At 44.4% G+C, this 23,551-nt stretch overlaps 1 protein-coding gene and 1 long non-coding RNA gene across 3 annotated transcripts; one reads left to right on the top strand and one right to left on the bottom strand.

Annotated features, from left to right (window-relative positions):
- Window positions 1-537: 537 nt before the first annotated feature.
- Window positions 538-6,033, bottom strand: LOC135416370 (uncharacterized). Its single transcript, XR_010431566.1, has 2 exons — window positions 5,745-6,033; window positions 538-1,417 (listed from the first exon to the last, which is right to left on the bottom strand). It is a non-coding gene; the product is annotated as an uncharacterized LOC135416370 (long non-coding RNA).
- On the top strand, window positions 5,372-23,313 carry DHRS7 (dehydrogenase/reductase 7). 2 transcript variants are annotated; one of them, XM_064659467.1, is made up of 7 exons: window positions 5,372-5,532; window positions 10,299-10,451; window positions 15,745-15,851; window positions 16,182-16,421; window positions 20,658-20,780; window positions 22,184-22,399; window positions 23,102-23,313. In XM_064659467.1, the coding sequence occupies exons 1-7, from the start codon at window positions 5,403-5,405 to the stop codon at window positions 23,135-23,137; spliced, it is 1,005 nt and encodes a 334-aa protein (XP_064515537.1). In that variant the 5' UTR covers window positions 5,372-5,402; the 3' UTR covers window positions 23,138-23,313. The 2 variants fall into 2 exon arrangements, with proteins under 2 accessions (XP_064515537.1, XP_064515538.1); XM_064659468.1 differs by lacking the exon at window positions 5,372-5,532 and adding an exon at window positions 9,386-9,431.
- Window positions 23,314-23,551: the final 238 nt, after the last annotated feature.

The raw sequence follows: 23,551 nt of genomic DNA on the forward strand, positions 1-23,551 counted from the left end.
AACTAAGATACACTTTTAGGTTTTCAGTAAATGCTATTACAGAAGAGACAACACTTCCTTAAATAAGAATTTGCAGTTAAACCAGGTATAAAATAAAAACTACAGAAAGAAGGTACATACCCACTGTCTGATCAGACAGATGGATGTAAGAAGTATTTTTGGCACTCTGTTACATTTACATGGGACTGTCTTTGCCTGGATGTGTGTTTATGTCTCCTCTTCTAGAAACACTAAACCATATGGCACAGGTAATGTTCTGAAGCTGAGAGCCTGGAGGCATGGCCTTACTTTAGTCATCATTCATTTTATGACAGATTCTCCCAAAAGTTTTGTTTTCATAAACTAAGCAAAGAGCTTTTCTCCTTATAAACTATTCTGTTGTGCTCACAGTGAAAGAGAAAATAGAGGAACAGGGAATACAGTGCTGCTTTACTTACTGCAATTCATTTTAGTGTTATTGTACCCTCATAAATAATTTAGTGAAGTAAGAGCATTTATCAAATCTATGTTTTACACAGACACTGAAATAATCTCAGATAATTGCACTGGAGCTTTATTTGCTCTAACATGGATCAAAGAAATTGCATCACAGTACTGTGGAAAGTACTTACACCCAATGCTCTCACAATACTGTTAGCAGGGCTGGCAGCAAGTCATGTGAGGCCCACTTTGTGAACATTCCAAGAGGAAGCACCTCACCCATAAATCTGTGAAAATTTACTAATTTTATAGAATCATAGGATCACAGAATGGTTTGGGTTGGATCTTAAAGATCATCTCATTCCAACCTCCCCTGCCATGGCCATCTACCTTTCACTAGACCAAGTTGATCCAAGCCCCGTCCAACCTGGCCTTGAACACTTCCAGGGATGGGGCAGCCACAGCTTCTCTGGGCAACCTGTGCCAGGGCCTCACCACCCTCACAGTCAAGAATTTCTTCCCAATATCTAATCTAAACCTGCCCTCTGTCAGTTTAATACTGTTGTCCTTTGTCCTGTCACTACTTGTCTTGTAACATGTCTGACTTCATGTTTCTTAAAAGCCCCTTTACATATTAAAAGACCACAATAAAGTCTCCCCGGAGCCTTCTCTTCTCCAGGCTGAACAACTGCAACTGTCTCAGCCTTTTGCCATAGCAGAGGTGCTCCAGCCCTCTGTTCATTTTCATGGCCCTCCTCTGAACTGCTCCAACAGTTCCACATCTTTTTTTCCCAGGAACTCTGTAGCTGGACACAGTACTTCAGGTGGGGTCTCAGTAGTGCAGAGTAGAGGGGGAGTGTGGGCTGCAAGCTCACATTGCCAGCTCATGCCCAATTTTTCATCCATCAGTATCCCCAAATCTTTCTCTGCAGGACAGCTCTCAGTCCTTCCATCCTCCAGTTCCTCTTCTGCACAAGGTCTTCTCAAGACCGCACAGCTGGAGTAAAATATACATACAGAGAAAGAGCAATCCAGTCAAATATTTATTTCTGCCATATTGCCTTAGAGACAGAAGGCAGCTTATCTTGCTTTTATTTACACTAATTGTGTCAATATAATTAGTGTAACTCTTGAGAATAAGGCATGTTATCATATTGTGTGCCGAGTTTAATTGTTCTGTTATCTGCTGCCACCGAGGAAACACGGGAACCTCAGCAAGGGTCACAGCAGGGTGTGGAGCAAGACTGTGACCTCCCACATTAGCAACTGTTCGTGATTTTGTTTTCAGAGCCTTGTACTTCAGCTTTGCATTGGCTCTTGCACTTCCCAACCGCGGTTAAGTACTTTGTGCAGATACTGGGATATGTTTGCTGAACTCCAAAGTGCTCTCTGCATCAGCCACAGGGCAAAGTGCAACAGAACCGTCATTCATTCTGCTGATGTTCAGGTTGACCTTGGTTGACTTTTAAAAACTGTTAGCAGCAATGGCCTCTTCAGAAAGTGAAAATTAACTTCTCATGTGGAAACTAAGTTCAGGCATTAAAAGGGGAAATATTTTTTGTTTTCCTTGGGAATTCAGACATTAGTCAAATCCAAGGGCTTTGTTATGATGTGATCCTTTAAGAGGTCATAGGATCATAGAATCGTTAAGGTTGGAAAAGACCTCCAAGATCTTCAAGTTGAACCTTTGACTGATCACCACCTTGTCAACTAAACCACGGCACTGAGTGCCATGTCCAGCTGTTTCCTGAACACTTCCAGGGATGGTGACTCCACCACTTCCCTGGGCACCAGCTCCCCTGGTGCAGTTGAGTCTGTGTCCTCTCGTCCTGTCACTTGTTATCTGGGAGAAGAGACTGACTCCCATCTGGCTACAACCTCCTATCTGGGAGTTGTAGAGGGTGATGAGGTCCCCCCTGAGCCTCCTTTTCTCCAGGCTAAATCCCCCAAGCTCTCTCAGCTGTCCTCATACAACTTACTCTCTAGACTCTTCTCCACTGTTGCCCTTCTCTGGATTTGCTCCAGCACCTCAATGTCTTTCTTGCAGTGAAGGGCCCAGAACTGGACACAGCACTTGAGGTGTGGCCTCACCAGCACAGTAAAAGGGGACAATCACTTCCCTGGTCCTGCTGGCTCCACTATTGCTGATAAAGGCCAGGATGCCATTGGCCTTCTTGGGCAGATGTTCCACTTTGCTTTGGTATTTCGTGAAACAGCTCTTCTCTAAGTAGTTACTGTCCCTGAAGCAACAAAAAGAGTTTATATTACTGTCCACACTCAATGCTGAACTTCAGCAAGGAAGGCCAGAGCACTGCTGGCCATAAAGGTTGGACTGGAAGTGGCAATCCTGGATGCCCATCAATCTTTTGCCAATTGCTTTGGGGTTAAGCAGAAATCTCTCAGTCTGGCACGATTTGCATGCCTTACAGCAGCCACGTGTAAAAGTTGCAGCCTGTGGTAACTTCACTGCTGGTGGGGATCTCAAAAGAAATCTTTTGAATAGACTTGAATAGATATTTCTTTCAGTATACTTATCTATCATTAAGATAATACTAATGAGAGGAGCACATTTGCTTTTTATAAGTTGGAAAACTGCAAAAATGGACATCACCTTGTAAAGGACATTGCAACTTTTCCCAGTGCTCTCCTTCCCAAGCTCAGGTTGACACTGAGCATGCTTTCATGCAATGAGCAGGAATTTCATGCCTGTCTTGGGGACAGGCAGTAAAATCCCCACTGATGGCAACTGCACAGGTCTACAAATGCACGAAAACTCCATAACTGAACCTTTTTTTTAAACAGGAGAAATCTGTTTTACTCATTTTGTTGTAAAAGGGTTGAAGTACAGAGTGAACAGGATAAATTCTCACCGCTCACCGATCACACGATGCTGAGACCTCGTGGGCTCCTCCTACTCATCCTTTCTGTGCTCAGCCTGAGCTGCTATATGCCTTGTCTTTGGGGATATCTGGGAAAACTGTCACTGGGAATATACTGTGCAGGTTCAATGTGCATCCTTTTCTGACTTTGTAGTGCCTATTTGGGTATGCTGTGGCACAAAGCTCCACATTTGTGTGTGCACCGCCTGCACTTAGCACAAGGAGGAAATAAGACCCAGAAAACACTTCAAATTACTTGCTATTTGTTTATAATATTTATGTTTTGTATGACATTAAGGTTCTATTATGATGTGCATTGCAGTAACACAAAATAAATAGTTCTCAACTCATAAAGCAGGAGAAAGCAGAGAAATATAAAGAATAACTGTAACCCCTAGCTGTGTAACTATGAACAGTCATAGTTCCTGTGACTTCCTTCCTAACCTCCAAAGGCCTGCTTCTATTCTAAAACACCACAACCATTTAATTTACCATTATTGGTTTGGAGATGGTTGAGGATTGGTATTATTTACAGAAAGAAAGTATGTTGGCAGTGTGTTTTTATTTTCTGTCACCTTTCCCTTGTCGTATGGATTAGGTTTGGACTGATTTGCTGAAGAGTCAGTCAGAACCTAAAGGTTCAAAGGAAGACAATGGCTGTGTTTTGCCTCAAAAAGCTGTAATGCAAATGTGTTAATTAAGGAGTTGATTCATGAAACCTTGGGTCATTGGTGGAACTGGAACAGATCAGGCAGCTGTGTGTTGTAAACACATCCTGTGCTAAGTCTTCTACAGGCCTTAACCTGCAAGATTTTGGGAACTGGCTGTGTGTCCTGTCCTACATAAGCTCTGCATGCATTTGTGTCAAGTGTCTGGCAAGAAGGCAGGAATTATTATGAGTTACCCTTTTCATAAAACCATGGAATCACAGAACGGTTTGGGTTAGAAGGGATCTTAAAGATCATCTCATTCCAAAACCCCTGGCATGGGCAGGGACACCTTCCACTAGACCAGGTTGCTCCATCCAACTTGGCCTTGAACACTTTCAGGGATGGGACATCCACAGCTCCTCTGGGCAACCTATGCCAGTGCCTCACTTACCCTCACAGGGAAGAATTTCATCCTAATACCTAATCTAAACCTACCTACTTTCATTTTAAGGCAATTCGTCTTGTCCTATCACTGGAAGCCCTTGCAAAAAGTCCCTGTCCAGCCTCCTTTTTGCATCTGTACCTCCTGTTATGAAAGACTTTGGTACATCAAAGCAGTAAGAATGGCGTTTTTCCCCTCTGCACACAAGCACCGGTAAGTGAAGAGCTGCAGATGAGTGATGTGATGTCCACACACGTCGCAGCCCATGTTTTTTAGCACTCGTGAGTATCCACCACCACGGATTTTTGAGCCTGGGGGTTAAATCCAAGGTGTGCAGTATTGGGTCCATGTGAGAACTAGGTTTGCGTTCACAGGTGGCAGAGCAGGAGGCACATCCAGGGGCGGCATTCCCGCAGGAACCTGGAAAGCCTGTGGTCTGTGACAGGGGCCAGGGGTGGCTGCAGGTGGGTTGGAAGCCCCCGTGGGGAGATTAATCGCCGGGTTCCTCAAGGGACAGCCACGGGGCTTTCCAGGAAAACGGCCAGTTTCTTTTATCTTCGAACATGGGTGTTTGAAACACCAGTGTCTGACCTCCGAGCACCAGTGTTTGATCTCCGAGCACCAGTGTCTGATGCCCGAACACCGGCGCCAAGCCCCGCAGGCCGCCCCGGGGGGCAGCGCTGTTTACCCCGGGGGAAGGCCGGGCAGCCCCCGCTCGCCTGGGGGCACGGCGGGGAGGGGAAAACAGAGCGCCCCGCTCCCAGAACCCGACCTTCACCCCGCGGCCACACGCGCGGGCTCTGCCCTGCAAACCCCGCGCTTATCGCCGCAGCCTTGACCGGCCGGCAGCGCCTCCCGCCTCTGAGGGAACGCAGCGACGGTGGAAGGGAGGGCTCGGCAGTGGAAGGCAGGCGGGAGGCGGGCAGGAGGCCGGCGCTGGCGGCGGGCGGCGGGGGCGGCTCCCGATAAAGGGGCGCCCCGGGCGGGCGGGCTGTGGCCGCGGCTGAGGCGATGGCGTGCACGCTGTGCCTGGTGCTGGCGGGCGGGGCCCTCCTGGCGCTGCTGCTGCAGCTGCTGCGCTGGCTGCGGGCCGACGGGGACCTCACGCTGCTGTGGGCCGAGTGGCGGGGGAAGAAGCCAGGTAATGCCGCCCCCGCCTGCAGCCTCCGGGGCGGGGGGGAGAGCGGGGCGGCCGCGCCGCGGTGTGGCCGGGGCCGGTCGGGCGGGCGGCGCTGCTGCTGCTCTGAGGTGGCGGCAGCGTGTGGGGAGTCCCCAGAGAGCCGCCGCTGCTCGGTGGCACCAACCCTCGCCGGCTGTCCCGTGGGCTTATCCAGAAAAATACCACAAATTTACCTGCCCCTATGCCTGGATAAGACCGCCCGTGGCGATAAAGCGGCTCCCTAAAAGCCGCGCCGCGGCGTCCGTGGGGTCCCCGCGCGTCCGTGGCGGGGGCTGGAGAGTTTGCCACAAAACTTGCTTGTTTTGGACAGTTTCTGGGCAGGTTCCCAGTCCTGGCACGGGCCCGCGGGGAGCCCGTGGAGAGGGGTGGTGTCGAGGGGAGGTTCGGGAAGGGGACGGGCGTGCCCGGGGCGTGCGGCGGCTTCGTCGTCTGTTTTAGCTTCTGCTTCGTCTTGTCCTGACATCTCCAAGCAAGCAGGTCTCGGTTTCGCAGGGGTGTTGAGAGTGTTTACTGCGAAGTAAACATGAAAATTAATGTTGGGTTTAAAGGGGTTTCCTCTTCCGAGGGTTGTTCCCTGAGCGGTGCCAGGGACCAGCCCCACGCGATGCTCTCGGGGGCTGGACACGTTTCTGTACGGTGCTGCCTTTGTCACCCGTGGGTACGAAAGTTCGATGAAATGCTGCCAAAACAGGCATTTTCAATTCTAGCTCTTGAGGAATTATGTTCTTCAAGTGTTGATCTTTCTAATCCGACTGCAATTCTTCCCACTTTGGGACAAAAATCTTCGGAAATCATAGGCTTTGTTTGCTTAATAGAGGCTTTTTTTCAGAAAAGCCATAAATTTCTGGATATCCCCCCTCAGCCTAGCCAGCAGTGGTGATTTGGGGCTGCTGTGAGCTGCTGGGTGCGGGTGGTTGAGGTGGAAGCAGGGAGTGGGGGCAGAAGCTGATCCGAAAGAAGGTGGGATGAGGGATGCTATAAGATGTCCCATGTGGAAGTTGAAACTGGTTGTTGGGTTGAGATAGGGAGATAGGACTGCATCAAATGAAGGTGGATCAGGAATGATGGAGTAAGGTTTGGCTTGGGACCGCGATTTGGTGGTGGGTGGTGGTGCAGGTGAAATTTGGCATTAGGAATGGCTTGAGAGAGGAGAAGGACAAACTCGTTGAGACATCCCTGTGTTTTGCTTTCAGTAGAAGGCTACTGCAAATGTGTATGCTTTTCTGTTCTCCATTATATGGACTAGCACAGGTAATAAAGCTCTAAAAATTACTAAATTTAAATCAGTGTGAACAATCTTGTGTAACTTTGGATATACATCCCAAGGTTTTATACTAACTCCATCAGGAAGATAGTTCCCTTGCTGTAAGAAAACTACAAAAAATCTTCATGTGTGGAGTTTGCCCTGAGCGTTTCCATGACCTTTACAGAGAAAAAAGATAAATCCTGACTAGTACAACCAGAATTGAAGCTCTGTCTTGAGGGATCTACGTGCAATGCACATCAAGGTGTAGGAGCTCTCAGGGAGACAGCATTACTGAATGTAGCCTTGAGAATTATTGGAAGCCTGGAAAGCTTTTAAGTAGTGTCTAAAAGTTACCATATAAAGAGGAATGTAGTCATTTTTTGATGGAGTTGTTTCAACATGTAATACAAGAAGAATCAGGCAGAAATTTGACTACGTAAGAGGTGAGCTGTGCTTTGGCACCCCACCCTACCCCCAGCCTCAGTGCTTGTAAGTAAGTAAAATACATAGCTGAAATGGTACCATTTGGGAAATCAGGTAGGAGAACAGAAGTGACAAACAGTGGAAAAGATGTTTATTTAAATAAATTTCTCTTACTCATCCCGATATTGTGCATGTAATGTAGTGTGTCTACATAAATTACATGTGGATCCCATAAAAAAACCCTTGACTTTTAGTTAAAGCTGTTGTTAGAGCTGTCACTCTTGCAGTCATTGTATTGTGTTATCACTTCTACAATATTATTATAGATGTTGAAGTTTTTGGACATGAAAATATTTGGGAGAAAGCAGACTGATCTCTTATATTTCTTGTGCTGTAAACTGTAATTACAGAGAAAGGCTTCAAGGTAGGTAGGACTGGTTCCATTTCAGCGATTCAATTCTATAGAGAAAATCGACTTCTGGATTTTTTTATTGGCAGATGCTGGATTGCTTCCCACCTTCTGAGTATGTTTGTGGTCAGGAGAGAAGGATTTCTGGGTACCTTTCCTTGTGTGTTGTGTTTCCTTAGCTGGACAACAGTCACTCTAAACCCTGTGCTTTTTACAGGCAGCCCTGTGTTATCAAGTTAAGGGGGATCCGTTTATGTATGAAAGCCTACTCCTAAATTTGGGGATAATGGTGTGGTTCTTTAGGTCTGTGGGGAGGATGTTCTGCTGTAAACTTCCCCACCTCAAATATTTTTCCTGAATGAAATGACATGGCAGCCTTGTGCTATAAGAGCCATACAATGTTTGAAAAAAACCCTCTAAATAGAGCTACAAACCCACCTTTTGGATTACTTGCAGTGTGACTCTGTCTGACCTTTCATTTGTTATGCCTGGTAACACAGTAGTTAATGGTTAGTAATAGTATAATCTGCTTTTATTTTTTAATTTCGCACGGTTAATTTTTAAACTTACTTCCAGTAACAGCAGGACACTTACTCTGGAGCAATCTGATGGTTTGATCCTTGTTCTGCACCAGGATTGGAGGTTTTCCATTATGGTAACTCTCAGTAGCTCAGTGCTGGGTAACTCAGCGCTGGGGAATCGGTGGAAAACTTGCCTTATCTCAGTTAATTATTCTGTTCACAGAACAAGATCCTGAATAACTGCTGTGAAGCTGCCCAGGACAGGTTGGGAACTGGGAAACTAAGGGGTAGGAGGAAGCGGATTTGTTTTCAGTAGCAAGAGGAATGAGTGTGGTAAGCAGGGCTGAAAGTATGTCCATGTGTTGTTTTGTTCATGTAGTGTTTGTCTACTTGTGTTTTCTTGTCATTAGTTCAATGAATTGGGAATATATTGGAATAAAACTGTAGTAAAAGGGTGTGAATAAGCTTTACAGGCAGCAGCCATTTGGTATAATGATGAATACAGTGGATATTCCTACAACTTCAGCAATATCTCTTTCCACCTCCCAAGCTCATAACCTTAGAATACATCTCTCCTTTGGGAAGTGACTGTTGTTGCTGTTGTTAGTGTTTTTAGAAACAAACAAAAAAAACCAAACCACAAAAACTTGTTTTTCCGAGGGATTTTTCTTTGGCTAAAATACAGTCAGCTTAAAAAAAGACAAATACCACTCACTGCCAGTCCCACAAAGTCAAGCTGAGCTCTGACAGTCAGTCTGGAGTGCTCTCTGCTCTTGTCAAAAGAGTAGAAGGTTTTGGTGCTGATGTCTTTGTGGGTTTTTTGTCATTAAGACTCCAGAAGTAGAAATTTGAAATGCAGTGTGGTGTAGAGAAAACCAGGAAATGAATCCCTGGAGTAAGCAGGAAGTAAGAGCAGTGCCAGCCACCAGCTGCAGTGAAAAAGAAGTACTTTTGCTAAATTAAATGATGGGTGAGTTTCAGCTTAAAAAGCTGAAAAATGCTACTGTGGCCCTTTTCAGAGTGGAACTGGCCTGAAGCCTCAGGAACTGCTTTTGGCTCTGCTGTTTGAATTATGCCATGACATCTTACTGGCTGGCAAGATGTTGAAATACTCCTCTTCATGAACTTGAGAAAGAGAAGGAGGAGCTCCTGTCAGCAGTGCTCTGAGACAGATCTTCCCCAAGACTACTATTCACTAAAACTGATCTTGGAGAACACAAGTGTCAGGCAATGGTACATTCTGGAAAGTGCTGTGATATTAGTGAGTGATCATTCATCCTTAAATCATGTTCTAGAATTAAATGGGTGATTTTCAGCCATGTGTTGTATTTGATGGTTTTGGATATATGTCTGGAAAGCTAAGCCTTTTCCCAGTACCCAGGTGTACCATGGAGTGGGAATGATTGTAAACAAGGGGGAACAGGCCTATCAGCAAAGGAGTAAGAGGAGTAAGATGTTCTTATTTTTACTGCAGGTTAAAAAAGCGTGTCAGGGCAGGAACTGTGACTACAGGGGGAATTCACACGTGAACTTACACCTTGGGAACTCTTCGTGGTGTGCTCTGGCCAGTGCAGGAATTAACCTGCATCAGATACAAAACAAAGTGAATTAACACTTTTGGGTTTTTATGATCTGCTGTCTTTGTTCAGAGGACTCTGTTCTGTCAGCGGTTACTTAGGAATGTTATTGGGATGAAACATTATTTGGAAGGGTTTGCTTAGGCTTTTCTTTGGATTTACAATACAGTAACTGTTTCCTGTCACTTCCAAGAATTCTCTTTTCCCTTTTCCTCTGAAGCTCTGTTTGATGAGGTTAGTGGAGCTGCTGTGTGTGGATGGCTTGCAGAAATGCAATCAAATTTCTTCCATCAGGTAAATAATCCATGTTTATTCAGATTACCCTTGGGACAAAGTTCAAATGGCAACAGGACAACTATGAACAATTTCACAACTTCATGTGACTAAAAAATAAAGAAGTCAGGATTTTGTAATGCCCTCAAACTGGAGCATATATCTTAAAAACAGTATCAGAATTCTTAAAAACAGTATCAGATTGTACTCCTGCAGTGAGTTAGATGTTTATCCTGGCATTGGCAATGTGTAAACTGCTGTCTTGATTCCTTTGACAGAAAATGAGCTGCGTGGCAAAGTTGTCTGGGTGACAGGAGCTTCAAGTGGAATTGGAGAAGAACTGACTTACCAGCTGGCAAAGATAGGAGCCCTGCTTGCCATCTCTGCAAGAAGGGAGGATGAGCTGGAGAGAGTGAAAAAGAAATGCCTTGGTAAGTACAACTTACTACTTCATGCAAACAGCTCCACTCTTGCTGTGGTGGAATTGCCACAGAAACACTAACCCACATGTCACAGGAATAAATTTAATGGTGAAAGTCAGCTTTGTACAGAGCTTCACTGTACCTTTGAAGCTGGTATTTTCTTTTTTTGAGTGAGAAGCCTTTATGTGGACTTGCATTACAAGTTCCTTCATAAGCCTCTAAAAATCTCCTTATCAACTGCAAGTGGTCTTGTAAGATACTAGATTAAGAAATGCAATAAATACTGTGGGGAATGGAGGAAACAATCTCAGGGGTATCATCCTGTAAAGAACCAAACCATGTGGGTGCACCCTGCTGAGAAATCTTTCTTCAGGTTTGTGTGTGTTACAGGAGAGCAACGACTGAGTTTGCTCTTTAGAACAGGAACGAGTAGAAATGTTCAGTAGAAGTTGTTCTAAAAATGTGCAAGAAAAAGGATCTCCTGTAGATCAAAAGGGACAAATGTGAAGTGGAATGTTTTACTATTCCATTTATCTTTCATATGCCTGTGGAGTCAGTAGTCTGGTTTCATTTCTCCTGTTTCTCTTTTTCCCTCCTGTTTTCTGTTTTGGCAGCGAGAGGTATATACAGTTAATTCACGCTGACAGAGGTCTTGAACATGGTTAATGTTACACCTCTTTCAGGCTGTTTATCCTCTACAGCTCAGGATGGAGTGTTTTATAGGGAATCTGTTATCACACCAGCAGCTCCTTCCTAGTAATGTTGATAGAATGTCTACAGTCTGCTTGGAACGTGTGCTAGGGAACACTGAAATGTTTTTCTTGGGTTAGCACCTAAACATTTCTAGAAAGCTAAAAGCTGCAGCAGCCTACTCAGAAAATCTCTCAAGGAACTTTCAAAAATGCACAACTCCTTAGTTTTGTTTACTGATGGTTCCAAAAAGCAGCCACTTAGAGGTTTACATTTAAAAAGAAGCAGGGGACGTGCGATGACAGGGTGGCAGTCATGACAGAATGTCAGTGCTGTGTTTAGTGGTCAGGAGAAGTATGCAACTACATCTGCATCTGTGGCTGTTTGTTATCATTGCAAAACTGATAACACAAGATAGGCTGGCAGGAGCTCTAATCCTGGATAGGCATTTTCAGGAAATACTTGTATGAGAGGGTTATGTGTCAAGGGAATATTCAGAAATACTATTTCAATTCTCGTGCACCAAGAGCACAGACTTATCTGAGATGATTTCTGCTTCTGCCAACTTTTAAGTGACCCTGTGAATGTCTGAGCTGTGCTGTGTATGAGCTTTAAAGTCTTGTGTAGCCCTGTGCTTTGCAAGTATTTGCTGCTAAACTTTAACCTTTAACTAAAGGTCTGATTAGTAGGAATATTGGAAACTCTTCAGTAACACAAAAACAAAACAAGGGCATGAAGTGATAGAACAAGGGGGAATGGCTTTAATTTGACAGAGGACATGTTTAGATTAGATATTTGGAAGAAATTATTCCCTGGCACAGGTTGCCCAGAGAAGCTGTGGCTGCCCCATCCCTGGAAGTGTTCAAGGCCAGGTTGGGCAGGGCTTGGAGCAACCTGATCTGGTGGAAGGTGTCCCTGCCAGTGTCAGAGGATTGGAACTGGATGGTCTTTAAGGTCCCTTCCAACCCAAATCATTCTCTACAATTCTATGACAGTTACTTCATGTTTTCTATCTCCAACCTTCCAGTAGTGGAAGAGAGTAATTGAACACACTTCACTCTCATCCTTTGCTTCTCAAGGCCACATAAATCCAGCTACTACCCCTTTCCTTGACCATCTTAGTGGCCCTATTCAACACTATCTCCGGTGTATGTATATTTGTTTTGAACTAGGGGGGTCCAAAACTGGACACAGTGCTTCAGATACAGTCTAAGAATGCTGTGTAGAGGCTCTTAAAAATCACTTTCCCTCAGTCTGCTTTTGTTAGTGCAGCCCATTAGCATTTGTAATTGCCAGAACCAATTGCTGACTTACTCTCAGCTTGCTCAGGACCTCAGGTCTTGTTTGGGGAGCTGATCTGTAACCAGCTGGATGTTGGCCTGCAGTACTGCAGAGCATTGTGCTGACCCAGGTGGGAAGTTTGGCATTTGACTTTACTGAGCTTAATGAAGTTTGTCAGACTGTTCTTAGGGCTTGTAAGATGCCTCTCCATGGCAGTCCTGCTCTGCAGCAGAGCAACTGCTCCTGTGACCTTGATGTTAACTGAAAATTTTCTCAAAACCTGTGTTTTGTCCCATCATCTGGTTCATTAAGGAAGATACTAAAATATATTGATCAGGGAGAGATACCACAGATCACAAAAAGCAATTAAGTTGATCAGGCAGTATATGGCCATGCTAGATCCATGCACATTTTCCCACGTACCTACTTCTCCTTCATGTACTTGGAAATTGCTTTCAGGAGGAACTGCCACATAACTTTCCCAAGGGCTGAGGTTAGGCTGTGTGACACTTCATTTGCTCCAGTCACTGGGGAGTTACTGCACTTACCAAGGACCTTCCAAAGACGAGTGATATCAGTCAGCTCTTGTAAATCTCAGATGTATATATTGCCCTGCTTATATGTGCAGTTTGTCCCTAATTTGTCTTCCTCTGACTCTGTTAGTATTTATTTCCCCCAGAGTTTAGCCTCAGGAGTGTGGGAGACTTGAGAGGAGATCTTGCCAGAGAAGACTAAGGCAAAGAAGGCAATAAGTACCTGACATTTTTCTGTGCCCCTCCTCACTTCCCCCTCCCCATCCCTGCTCAGCAGTGAGCTCAGTGTCTTTGGTTTCCTTTCTGTTGCTGCTGTGCCTGTGAAGCCTTTGTTGCCTTTCACATTCCTCGACAGTTTCAACTCCACCTGGTTGTTGATCCTCCTGATTCCATCCCTGCATGCTTGGGCAGTGGCTCCATGTGCTTCCTGGGTGGCTTGTCCCTGCTTCCACCTGCGTGTTTTCTCTTTGCAGTTGAGTTTAAGACTGTTCTGCAAGGTTTGAGCAGCGTGGGGTGGATTATTCACATGTAACATCAACGTGAATTTGGCTGAATTATGGGGCATAATTGGAGCTAATGGGCTGTGACACGGCTGCTGGAGAGGCTGTACACAGCAGCAACTGAACTGGGTGTCAGAAACAAGCACATATGTCTTGTTCAAAATTTAGTGACACCACCCTGTGATACAGGTTTATGCATTCTACACTGCCTAAAAGCTGAGGGACAGAGAGAAGGAAAGCCCTGTAAGAGCCATGGTAATACCTGTTGAGTCATGCACATGCCAACTCAACACTTCATTGCACTTGTGCAGGAGGGAGAGAAAACAACTTGTATAACTTACAAGGCTCCTGCAACCACTCTCTGCAACATGAGCTGAATTTTATCAGAAATGTTGGAGGCTGCTTTCTCTCAAAAGCCCTAAAAAGAATACAAGTAACTGGGATGTTTCCTGGCTTGACAAAGCTCAAATGTGATTTAAATATGGATAGGCCAAATGGGTGACAGGCCATCTGTAAGTTCAAGAATTGTGCAGTAATGGAGGTTGGGGAATGGACCCCAGGAGATCACATGGATCAGCCTCTGCTAAAAGCTCAACTTCTGTCTAATGGCATCACACAAGGGAGAAATAAAAGAAGAGGAAATGCTGAAGAGCTGGAAAACACTACACTGAGCAATAGTGTTTATCATGTTATGAGAAACTGAGATCTGGGGTTCACATGTATGGAAAAGAGTCGTTGATCTGAAACCTGAACAATGAACTCTGAACTAAGGTCTCCCACTTGGGACCAAGTGTTTTTCTGGGTGTCATTATTGTTCCCTTAAACACATCAGTTTGGTAGCAGGCAAAAAAAGGCAGTGGAATGTTTGGGGTTATTAGTAAAAGCAATGAAGAACATCATTCTGGCAGTGTATAAACTGGGACGTGCCCGTGCCTTTGGCACTGGGCACAGTGCTGTGCCCAGCCAGAAAAAAAAATGGGATGAGTGTCTCTTCCTTTGCTCTTTTCTTTCTCCTCTGTGTAGTTTTTGTGGCTGGGTTGAGTGTGTGGCCTTGTTAATCCAAGGCAGAAACACTCCACACCCCGACAGGTTTCAGCCCTGCAAATCTGCTTGAGGCAGCATGAGGTGGAGATGTGTCTCTGAGAGGGCAGCTTAAACTACATGGATTTTACTGCTGTATTTCTGGAAGAAACTGAAGGGAAAACACACATGGAGGGGTTGGAGGGAGCAATAAATGGAAATACTTGTAACGTTAAACCAGACAGATGGTTTTGTTTTAACCAGTGGCTTAAGTGCTAATGACCTTTGAACAGAGGCAACTGGTGGATTTAAGTAACCTCTTTATTTCTTCATCACTTTTAAGACAAAGTCTAACCTTCCTTGTGTGTGCAAGAAGTAGTAAACAAAAAATCAAGGCCTGAGGCTCTCTGTAGAGTTCAGCTGCTTAAAGGGGAGCAGGTACACTTAGTTGTGGCTGGGAAATGATTTAGAAACAAAAATGGCACTATCAAACTAATATAAATAAAACAAAAAAATCGTGCTATGTGTAGTTAAAAAAGGCGGAAGTGACGAAGATTTTGTTTTTGTGAGTCATCTGTCCCGAAACCCCAGGGTAACAAATCAGTGCTCAGGAAATGCTTTCTATGGAAGAGGTCAGTTGTTCTGAAGAGACAGTGGTAGAAGCACTCAACATGAGGGCTGGAACTTGATGGCAGCTGACTTTTATTTCAGGAGATGGATATGTTAAACCTGCCAGTTAAACAAAACCCTCCTGCTTCCTCCAATAATGCCCCAATAATCCAGCTCCTCTAGGCTTTGCCTCATAGCTACTCAGGTATGCATGTTGTGTTTTGGCTCTAAATTGTACTAGTCCTGTTATCAGGAATAAACGTGCTTGACCTGTTAACATCCAAGCAGAATGTCAGGGCTGCCAAGGTGCTGTGCTTCTGATTGGCTCAGAGAAAAATCTGGATGCACATTACTCCCAACTGTTGCAATTTATTTGGAGAATTGATTTGTCTGTGTGGAGCTGCACAAGACTGTTTTGATAAAGTCCAAGCTTTTCATGTACAAAAGCATAATGATGAGAAAAGAAGGACCTGGTAGGAACAGGTTAAAAATGGATTCTTCGTGGAGATAAAAATGAAAATGAAGGAAGCATTTAGTTTCCAACTTGGTGTTACAGTTTCTTGGTGTCTTTTTCGTGAAAATGTGGTGTGTAAAAGCATGTTACATCTCCCACAGTTGTTACATTAGCAGTCTCTTACTGGTTCCCATTCACTCCATGGTTGTTTTTAGAGATCAGCAGCTTGAGTGAAAAAGATATCCTTGTTCTGCGTCTTGACCTGACTGACAGATCCTCTCATGAAGCTGCAACCAACAGTGTTCTTAAGCATTTTGGCAAGGTAAGGCATGCTTCTGGGGTTAAACTGCTTTTTCTTCTCTACCTCCTAGACCTGCATTTATGTTCTTATTCTACTTTTATTTTATTATATAATAAGTTCACTGGTGTCTACATCTTTATTCAGTATCAATGTTAAACTTGCCAAAAAGTCCTTGAATTTTTATCCCTTCTGTTGCTTGCTTCTGGGTTTCAGCAGCCTTTGCAGAGATGCAACAACAAACAAATAATCCCTGGGCATAACTAAAAACTAATTTGGTGTCACTGAGTTGGCTGAGGAAGCACAAGAACTAAAGGAAATAAGTTATATTAATTTATCTTTATCTTTCCCAAGATTGATGTTTTGGTCAACAATGGAGGACGCTCCCAGCGCTCCTTGTTTGTGGATACAAACCTGGATGTCTACAATGCCATCATAGAACTCAACTACCTAGGTACAATCTCTTTAACAAAGTATGTCCTGAATCACATGATCCAGAGGAAAAGAGGAAAGATTGTTACTGTGAGCAGTGTGATGGGTATCATGGGAGCTCCTCTTGCCACTGGGTACTGTGCCAGCAAGCATGCTCTGCAGGTAAGTTAAATTTTGGAAGTTAATTAAGTCTTGCTGTGTAATAGACCAGCATCAGTGCTATGGCAAAGGACTATTCTGTGCAGAAAACACAAATCTCCCAAGAAATTAAACACAGCATCCTCAGGTATTGAAAGTCCTGAAATTAATTTGCTCTGAAATGCAAAATAACTCTCAGTATAGATCTATTTTCTGACTAGAATTCAAGTGCCATCTTAGTTGGTTCTAACCACTACCTGGGTAAAATTCCACTGTGAAACACAAGACCTTGGCCCTCAGATGAGGGAATACCTAAAGAGGAGGATTACTCTGTGTAGAAGTTCTCAACTCAGTGAAGGAGGAAAAATCACTAGTGAGAGTTTTAAGACTACAGGAAATCTTTAGGACAGTAAAGTGAGAAGAGTGAGTGGTAAAGCAAACTACTCAGGGAAAGGAGAATTTTTGATCCATCTGGGAATATCTGAACAAATCTTCCCAACAGTTCTGAATGTTGTTCTGGTGTGAAGAACTGGCAGCTCACAGTGTCCTGGGAAGTTTCTTCTGCCTAACACTTAACTTTCAGTATTGCTTGGAAGGGGTTTTTGAAAGTAGCGTCACTTGAGTGGAAAAACATAAAAGAGGAGCTCAGAAGAGTATCTGCCTGTATAGCTGAGGAATCATTTGTTTAACTGGTAAATTTGTTTAGACATATTCGTCTTTCACCACTGTTTGTCTTCCTGCTAATGTACATTTTGGCCTCAGTAAAACAAACTTCAGCTGTGCTCAGTGGTGGTTTAAATAAGTGGCACCTTCGCCCTCCCTGCTGCATTTAAGCACGTCAACAGAGTAAATAACTGCTTAAGCTGGGGGATCAATATCTTTTTGATGATTTGCCTAACAACAACAAAAATGTAACAAGTGGCTGACACTGCAAAACCACCTGAAAGAATGAAGGTGTAGACAATGGTGACAGGTCTCTGCTGACAAAAAGTTTTCACTTAGTGGTGGGGAGGGATCTGCTGCTCTTCACTGGTGTAGCAGTGCTGAAATTGCCCATTAGAAACCAACTTTTGGGTTAAGTCTAGTAGATTTAAATTAGAAGAATGCAGTCATCAGAAGCCTGGATCCCCCTTCATGCTCCTTTATTTATGAAATGTTCTTTTGGTTGAATTCTCTCTGGGTGTGGTGCAGTAGGGCTAAGCATGGCTAATTAATTGCAGAGCACAAGGAATTCATGTGCTGCTTTAAAAATACTTGGAATTCTGAATCTCATGTTAAGATTGAGAGCGTGGACAGAGCTTTAAAGAGATAGATTTCTAAAATTAATTAAAATACGTTCTCTGAACTGCTTATATCTTCCTTAGCTTCTTCCTCTGCTCAATAACCCGGCCAGGCTTTAACCTCCATTCTTGTTTCTTTCACAGTAATTCTACAAATACCAATTGCAGGTGTTGAAACTTGTGATTTGCAGCATAGATTTCAAAAAGACACTGAGAGTCTCTCCTGGTCTGGAGCTAAGGCTAAGTGTGGGCAGGAAGCCCCCAAAAACTAGGAAAAGCTTTTTTTTTTTGAATATTGAACTTCACCAGTACAGTTCAGGTAAGGGAAGTCTGCAAGAGTGGCAGCCCTCTTCAGATAGCACTGTAGCCCATCTCTGATGGTGACCAAGAAGAAATCACAGATATCACAGAATATTCTGAGTTGGAAGGGACCCACAAAGCTGGAGAGAAGGGAGGGGAAAAATAAGACAAAGCTTAAAATGATGCTTTTCCTGTTGTGTTTTCCCAGAATGTATTTTAAGACCTTCTTGAAATGAAGGTTGCATTTTGGCCACCAGTTATTAAGTTTGTGAGCCTGTCTGACATGAATTCATCTGTTCTGGTTTATTGGTTTGGTTTTTTTAATTCATGCCTTGGAGTCCATCACAGCTGACACCCTTAATGCTGCAATCTTAATCATACTTTTTGTGGAAAAGTCCCTCCTTTTGCTGGGTTTGTTTTGTTTTTGTTTTTTTTTTTTAAATTCTTTTAAATGGCAGTTGGAGGAGGAAGGAAGGAAGGAATTCTGCTTAGAATTAGAATTTGTTCTTGAAACAATCACACTTTGATTCATGCCAACTGGAATTCTTCATAACAATGTTCTAGTGATGAAATTATCCTTTGTTTCAATGCTGTAAGAGTGTGAGTTGAGTCCATGGGAGTCTGCATCTGACTGAAGCAGTTTCTCTCTTGGTGAGATGATGCTCATGGAGATCCCGTGCCACTCATCCAGTTGTAATTTGTCTAATTGGTGGCACGTGGAGTGGATCAGAGTGGCCTTCAAAGTGTCCCTTCATCAGGAACTTGCCTAGTAAGTCCATGGACTGCACTGAGCAGCAAAAACTCCTCTTTTTGTTCAATTCTCTGGTCATTAGTGGAATTTGTAAATGTTTCTGTCATAGGAGTCATTTCAGCCTTGCCTTCTTCAGCATCTTCTGGGATTTGTTCACCAAGCTGGAAAGGCCCAGGGATGGCTGGGAGCAGTTCCTGTCCCACACACCCTGTGTGTGTGTGGCAGAGCTGGCTGCAGTCTGGGCTTGGTGGAGACACTCAGGTTCTTCCTCTTGCACTTGAGTTCCTTTACTGCTCCCAAATCCGGGTCTGTCCCTGCCTGAATTCAAAGAGGGCAACTGCTTTTCTTTCTTAGGAATTTAAAGCTTGTCTTCTGGGAGGAAGTGGAGGAATTTCTTACCAGCTATCTTTGGATATCAAAGATAAGTGTTGGAATTAGAGAGCATGTGCAAACTGTATATAGAGCCTCCAGAGGGGACTGAGTACATGTAAGATTCTGGTTTTCACAGCTGTGTTGGTGCCACATCTGAAGGTGCTCAGTGGGCTGGAGGAGGCTCCTCTCAGGGCAGGAGGTAATCCAAGGGAGGGCCTGGCTTTTTAATCCAAAAAATCTGGGTGGCTGGTAGATTCCTGTGGTCCAGCAGCAGATTTCTGGGCACATAAGTGTCTTTAACATTAGAACTTGGTCCTCTCCAGGCTTTGCTACCATGCTGTGAAGGAAGGTCTGACACCAGCTCTGGGGCCTGCAGGTACTTATGACTTTTAAATATGCTGTCAGGGTTTTTAGGGAACTGAACTGCAAAGCCTGTGTGCAATCCATAAACTGGAATTAGCCACCAGCAACTGGGAAATTGGAGCTCATGTTCTTGGTCAGAGTGTACAAGAGCTTCTGTGGCTTGTCCCAGCTGATGCTTCTGTGTCATCACAGCCTCGTATCTGGCTGGTTTTAGCCCTGTATTGCTACTCAGTGAGGAGCTCTGGGTTAGCCAGCCCTCTTCCCAAGCTGGAGGGGAGTACAAGTGATAACATTTTACTACAGTGGGAGTTTATCAGCCTGTGCTCACTCTCTGTCTCTCTTGTGACACAAAATTTCATGTTGGAATAAATACAGGGAACTGCTACTAAGCAGGCCAAAGATAAGACATGATGGGGTGTTGGCTAAATCATCATTACTTGACCAGTGCCTGACTAGTGCCCTCCAGAATTGCTCGTGTTTCCCATAACAGTTGCCATGTAAATGTGAAATGCTACCCAGATTCAGAAAACTTGTATCCTGTTAGCTTAAAGAAAAGAAGTACTTGCAGTTTTTTGTAATTACTGTTTAACTCGGATACACTGGTGTCATATTCCTGAGCTGAAATAAGATTTATGTCTGTGTGGATGCAGATTTCAAAGTTTGCAGTGAATTCAGTGGTGCAGAATTGCCCCCTCTGAATTTGTCAGGGTGCACCTTTGACTTGCTGTGCTGAAAAGTTTTCCTCCTCCTCTTACATAAAACCAGCCACTTACTCAGTAAAGCCACTTAACCGATAGAAACCATATAAAACCTTTAATCTCACCACAAAGAGCAAATCACCCAGAAAAGGTAATTTCCATGATATTGTAGTTCTTAGAATTGGTGGCATTTCCACTACTGAATAGCAAAGCTCGTCCTCAGTACAGGGACAGCAGAATCTGGATGTAGTTCAGCAAAATTGTCCTTGTCTTCCCAAATACACAATGCACTGCACACTGGTTTGTATGTCAATGTCTGTAATTGCTGATAAAATGTTAAATTAGCCATTGGTAGTGGAAAGTCAAAGAAAGTAGTAGGAATTTTAGTGGAATACTGTTAAATTTTTACAGCATGAATTAGTATGAAAAGATGTAGTCAGTTAAACCTTGCAAAAACATGGTAAAAGGAAGATTTCATTATATTCTTTTCTTCTAGGGATTTTTTAATTCCCTACGGACTGAGCTGACTGACTACCCTGAGATCAGCATCATCAACATCTGCCCAGGGCCTGTGCAGTCCAAGATTATCCAAAATGTCTTTACAGAGAATCTTGCAAAGGTAAGAACTCAGTTCTGTTGTTATAAATCCAACTTTTGCTGCAGGGCCAGTGATCCTCTCATGGTTTTCTTTTCTTTTTCTCCTCCCAGCAAACACTGACCTCATCTTTTTTACCAAGAAGTGCTTTGAGTGGTACAGAACTCTCAAGTCTGTATGATAAAAAAAAATTGAGTTTGATAATTGTTTTTATGCCTTCTCTCTTCCAACACATACAACCCAAGTCTGGTAAAATTTACTGTACAGCCACTGTGCTGCAGTTCTGGGGGAAAGTCCAGGCTTTTCTGGACACAGCTCTGCCTGCAGAACACTGTCCTTGGGCACAGGTAGGGTTTTGTTTGCCCCGGTCACGCTGTGCCCTGGTGGGTGACGCTGCTGCTGGCACAGCCCCAGCTCAGCTGACAGGAGCTGTGCATTCCTTTCCTGTTAGGGATTGTTCCAGGAGGAAAAGCAAAACCTTCCAACTGCACAATGGCTTTTAATAAAGGCTGTCCTAACAAAGCAGCTGGCAAAAAAATTGCCACTGTGATACATCAAACTGTAATCTGCCCTAAATTCAATCAATCTGAAGCTCAGGATAACCCACCAGTGAGAGGGAGGGGTTCTCCCATTGCTGAATCCAGTTCTGGAAGGATTTTTGGCTTGCAAAGCTTGATAATTGCGTGAAAGAAAAGATGTACTCTTTGAGCAATGGGGAAGGCTTGCAAAACACATTCCTCAGATTTCAGCGTGGCAGAAGACCAGGGAGGAAGAGCAAATCTAGACCAGAACTGCCTTTGTCCTGAGAAACAAGAACAGATTGCTAGAGCAGTGTGTTTGTGCTGCAGTGAAATTATGTGTAAGGTCACAGGGGTGGTTTATGTTCACTAAGTGATACTTGGGGACAAGACCTGGGGTAGACATCCCTGCTTCAAGGCAGCCTCCTGCTTTTCCCTTGGCTGAGATTGCCCATGGAGGGAGAGTTGGCAGGAATATTTAAGTTAATGGGGAATGTGTCCTCATCAACCAACTTGATTACTGAGTAACTTGTAGCATAGCAGGGGGCAGAAAGCTGGGAATGCTCCCATTTTCCACGGGGTGTTCCCATTTCCTGGAGCTGCAGGAATGGGGGTAACCTGTTCCAATATTGTGTCACCATCCAGTAGAAGCTGTGCTGAAGCAGGGCAGAACTTGGAGATCCATTTTTTTTTTTTTTAAACCTTTGACCCATCAATCAAGGCATTAATTAAAAGGGTGCTTTAATTAAGCCAAAGGAAGGTGGGAAGTGTTCCCACAGTGAAGACCAGCCCCAGCCTCTGCCGTCCTGGCTGGGGAGGCTGGGAGGAGTATGCCTGTCACACAGAGCTTGGCCTGTGTCATTCCCTGGGATCCAGCTCTAATCCCTGCTCGCCCTCTCTCCCGCCCAGTCCCTGGAGAGCAGCGGTGACCAGTCCCACAAGATGCCCACGGACCGCTGTGCGCGGCTCACCCTGGTGAGCACGGCCAACGACCTGAAGGAGGCCTGGATCAGCGACCACCCCTACCTGGCCGTGTGCTACCTGTGGCAGTACGCGCCCACCTGGGCCTGGTGGCTCATGAACAGGATGGGCAAGAGGAGGATACAGAACTTCAAGAGTGGAGTGGTAAGTGCTGACTGACTCTTTCGCCAAGGGAACGTTGGGATTGCGTTTTGGATCCGTTCCTGGTTGGTTTGTTTGTTGTTTTTTTTTCCTCCTCGCTTCCATAGCAGCTGATGCCCGGGCAGAGTCCATCCCTGCAGCCTGCTGGTGTTGAGTTACACGGTGTGGTCACAGCACAGCAAAGTCAGCACATCTTGTAGTGCCCCAGGCCTTGCTCTGATCTCCATCACATGGGCTGCAAGTTCAGGACTCACCATTAACGCAGAGTTACAAGTCACTGACGTTAATTGTTTAATGCAGCTTGGAATTAGGACTGTGGAAAAAATCTCCCTTGGTCGTGTCTAGTTTTTGTGTCAGGCACGTAACCTGAGCACCTCCCAGGAGGGTGTTACACAGTGCTATTGTCTGTCAGGGCTCTTCACCCACACTGGCAGCCCCAGGGTACAGATGTGCTGCCTTCTGTCCCTGCAGTGCTGCTTGGGAGATGCTATTTATTATTACTCTGTTTTTGTTGAACTGAGCACAAAAAAACCCCACATTAAAAGTACTCCAAAAGCAGGAAATGCAAAAATGAAACTTCCTACTTCCACAGTGTAACTGCCCCCTGTCACAAGCTCTTTCAAAGAAAAAAACATTGTGAGTGAAGAACTTTAACACAGTAGAAAGTGGGGGGTGAAATACTGATTTAATGTCTTCTCCCTTCAGGATGCTGATGCCTCTTACACAAGAAAGAAGAAATAAGGATGGGCCTGTACGACATTGTGCTGTTCTTGTGCTAAGGCTGAGAAACTTTTCATACTGTGTGACTGCAAGCAACAGCTTTTTTTTTTTTTTTATTACATCTTTATCATCCTGTATCTTGACAAATCTATCAAGCTGATGCCACACTTGACTAAATAAAAATCTCTTTCTAAACACACCAGTTTCATGTCAAAATTCCCACGGGCTGAATTTTTAAGCTTACAAGCATTGAGACACACGAGAGGCTGGGCTGCTGTGATGCTGTTTTTCTGCTGCTATGACATTGGCAAATACCTGGTGAGCAGCCTAAAAATTATATACCCCAGGATCCTGTTTCCCTCACTTTCATTCCTAATTCTTGTTGAGCAGAAAAACAAATGTCTAGTCTGTGCTTGTGACGTGTTCCTTGAGGAA

This window comes from Pseudopipra pipra, chromosome 6 (genome assembly GCF_036250125.1).
Source record: "Pseudopipra pipra isolate bDixPip1 chromosome 6, bDixPip1.hap1, whole genome shotgun sequence".
In the NCBI taxonomy this organism is placed as follows: Eukaryota; Metazoa; Chordata; class Aves; order Passeriformes; family Pipridae; genus Pseudopipra; species Pseudopipra pipra.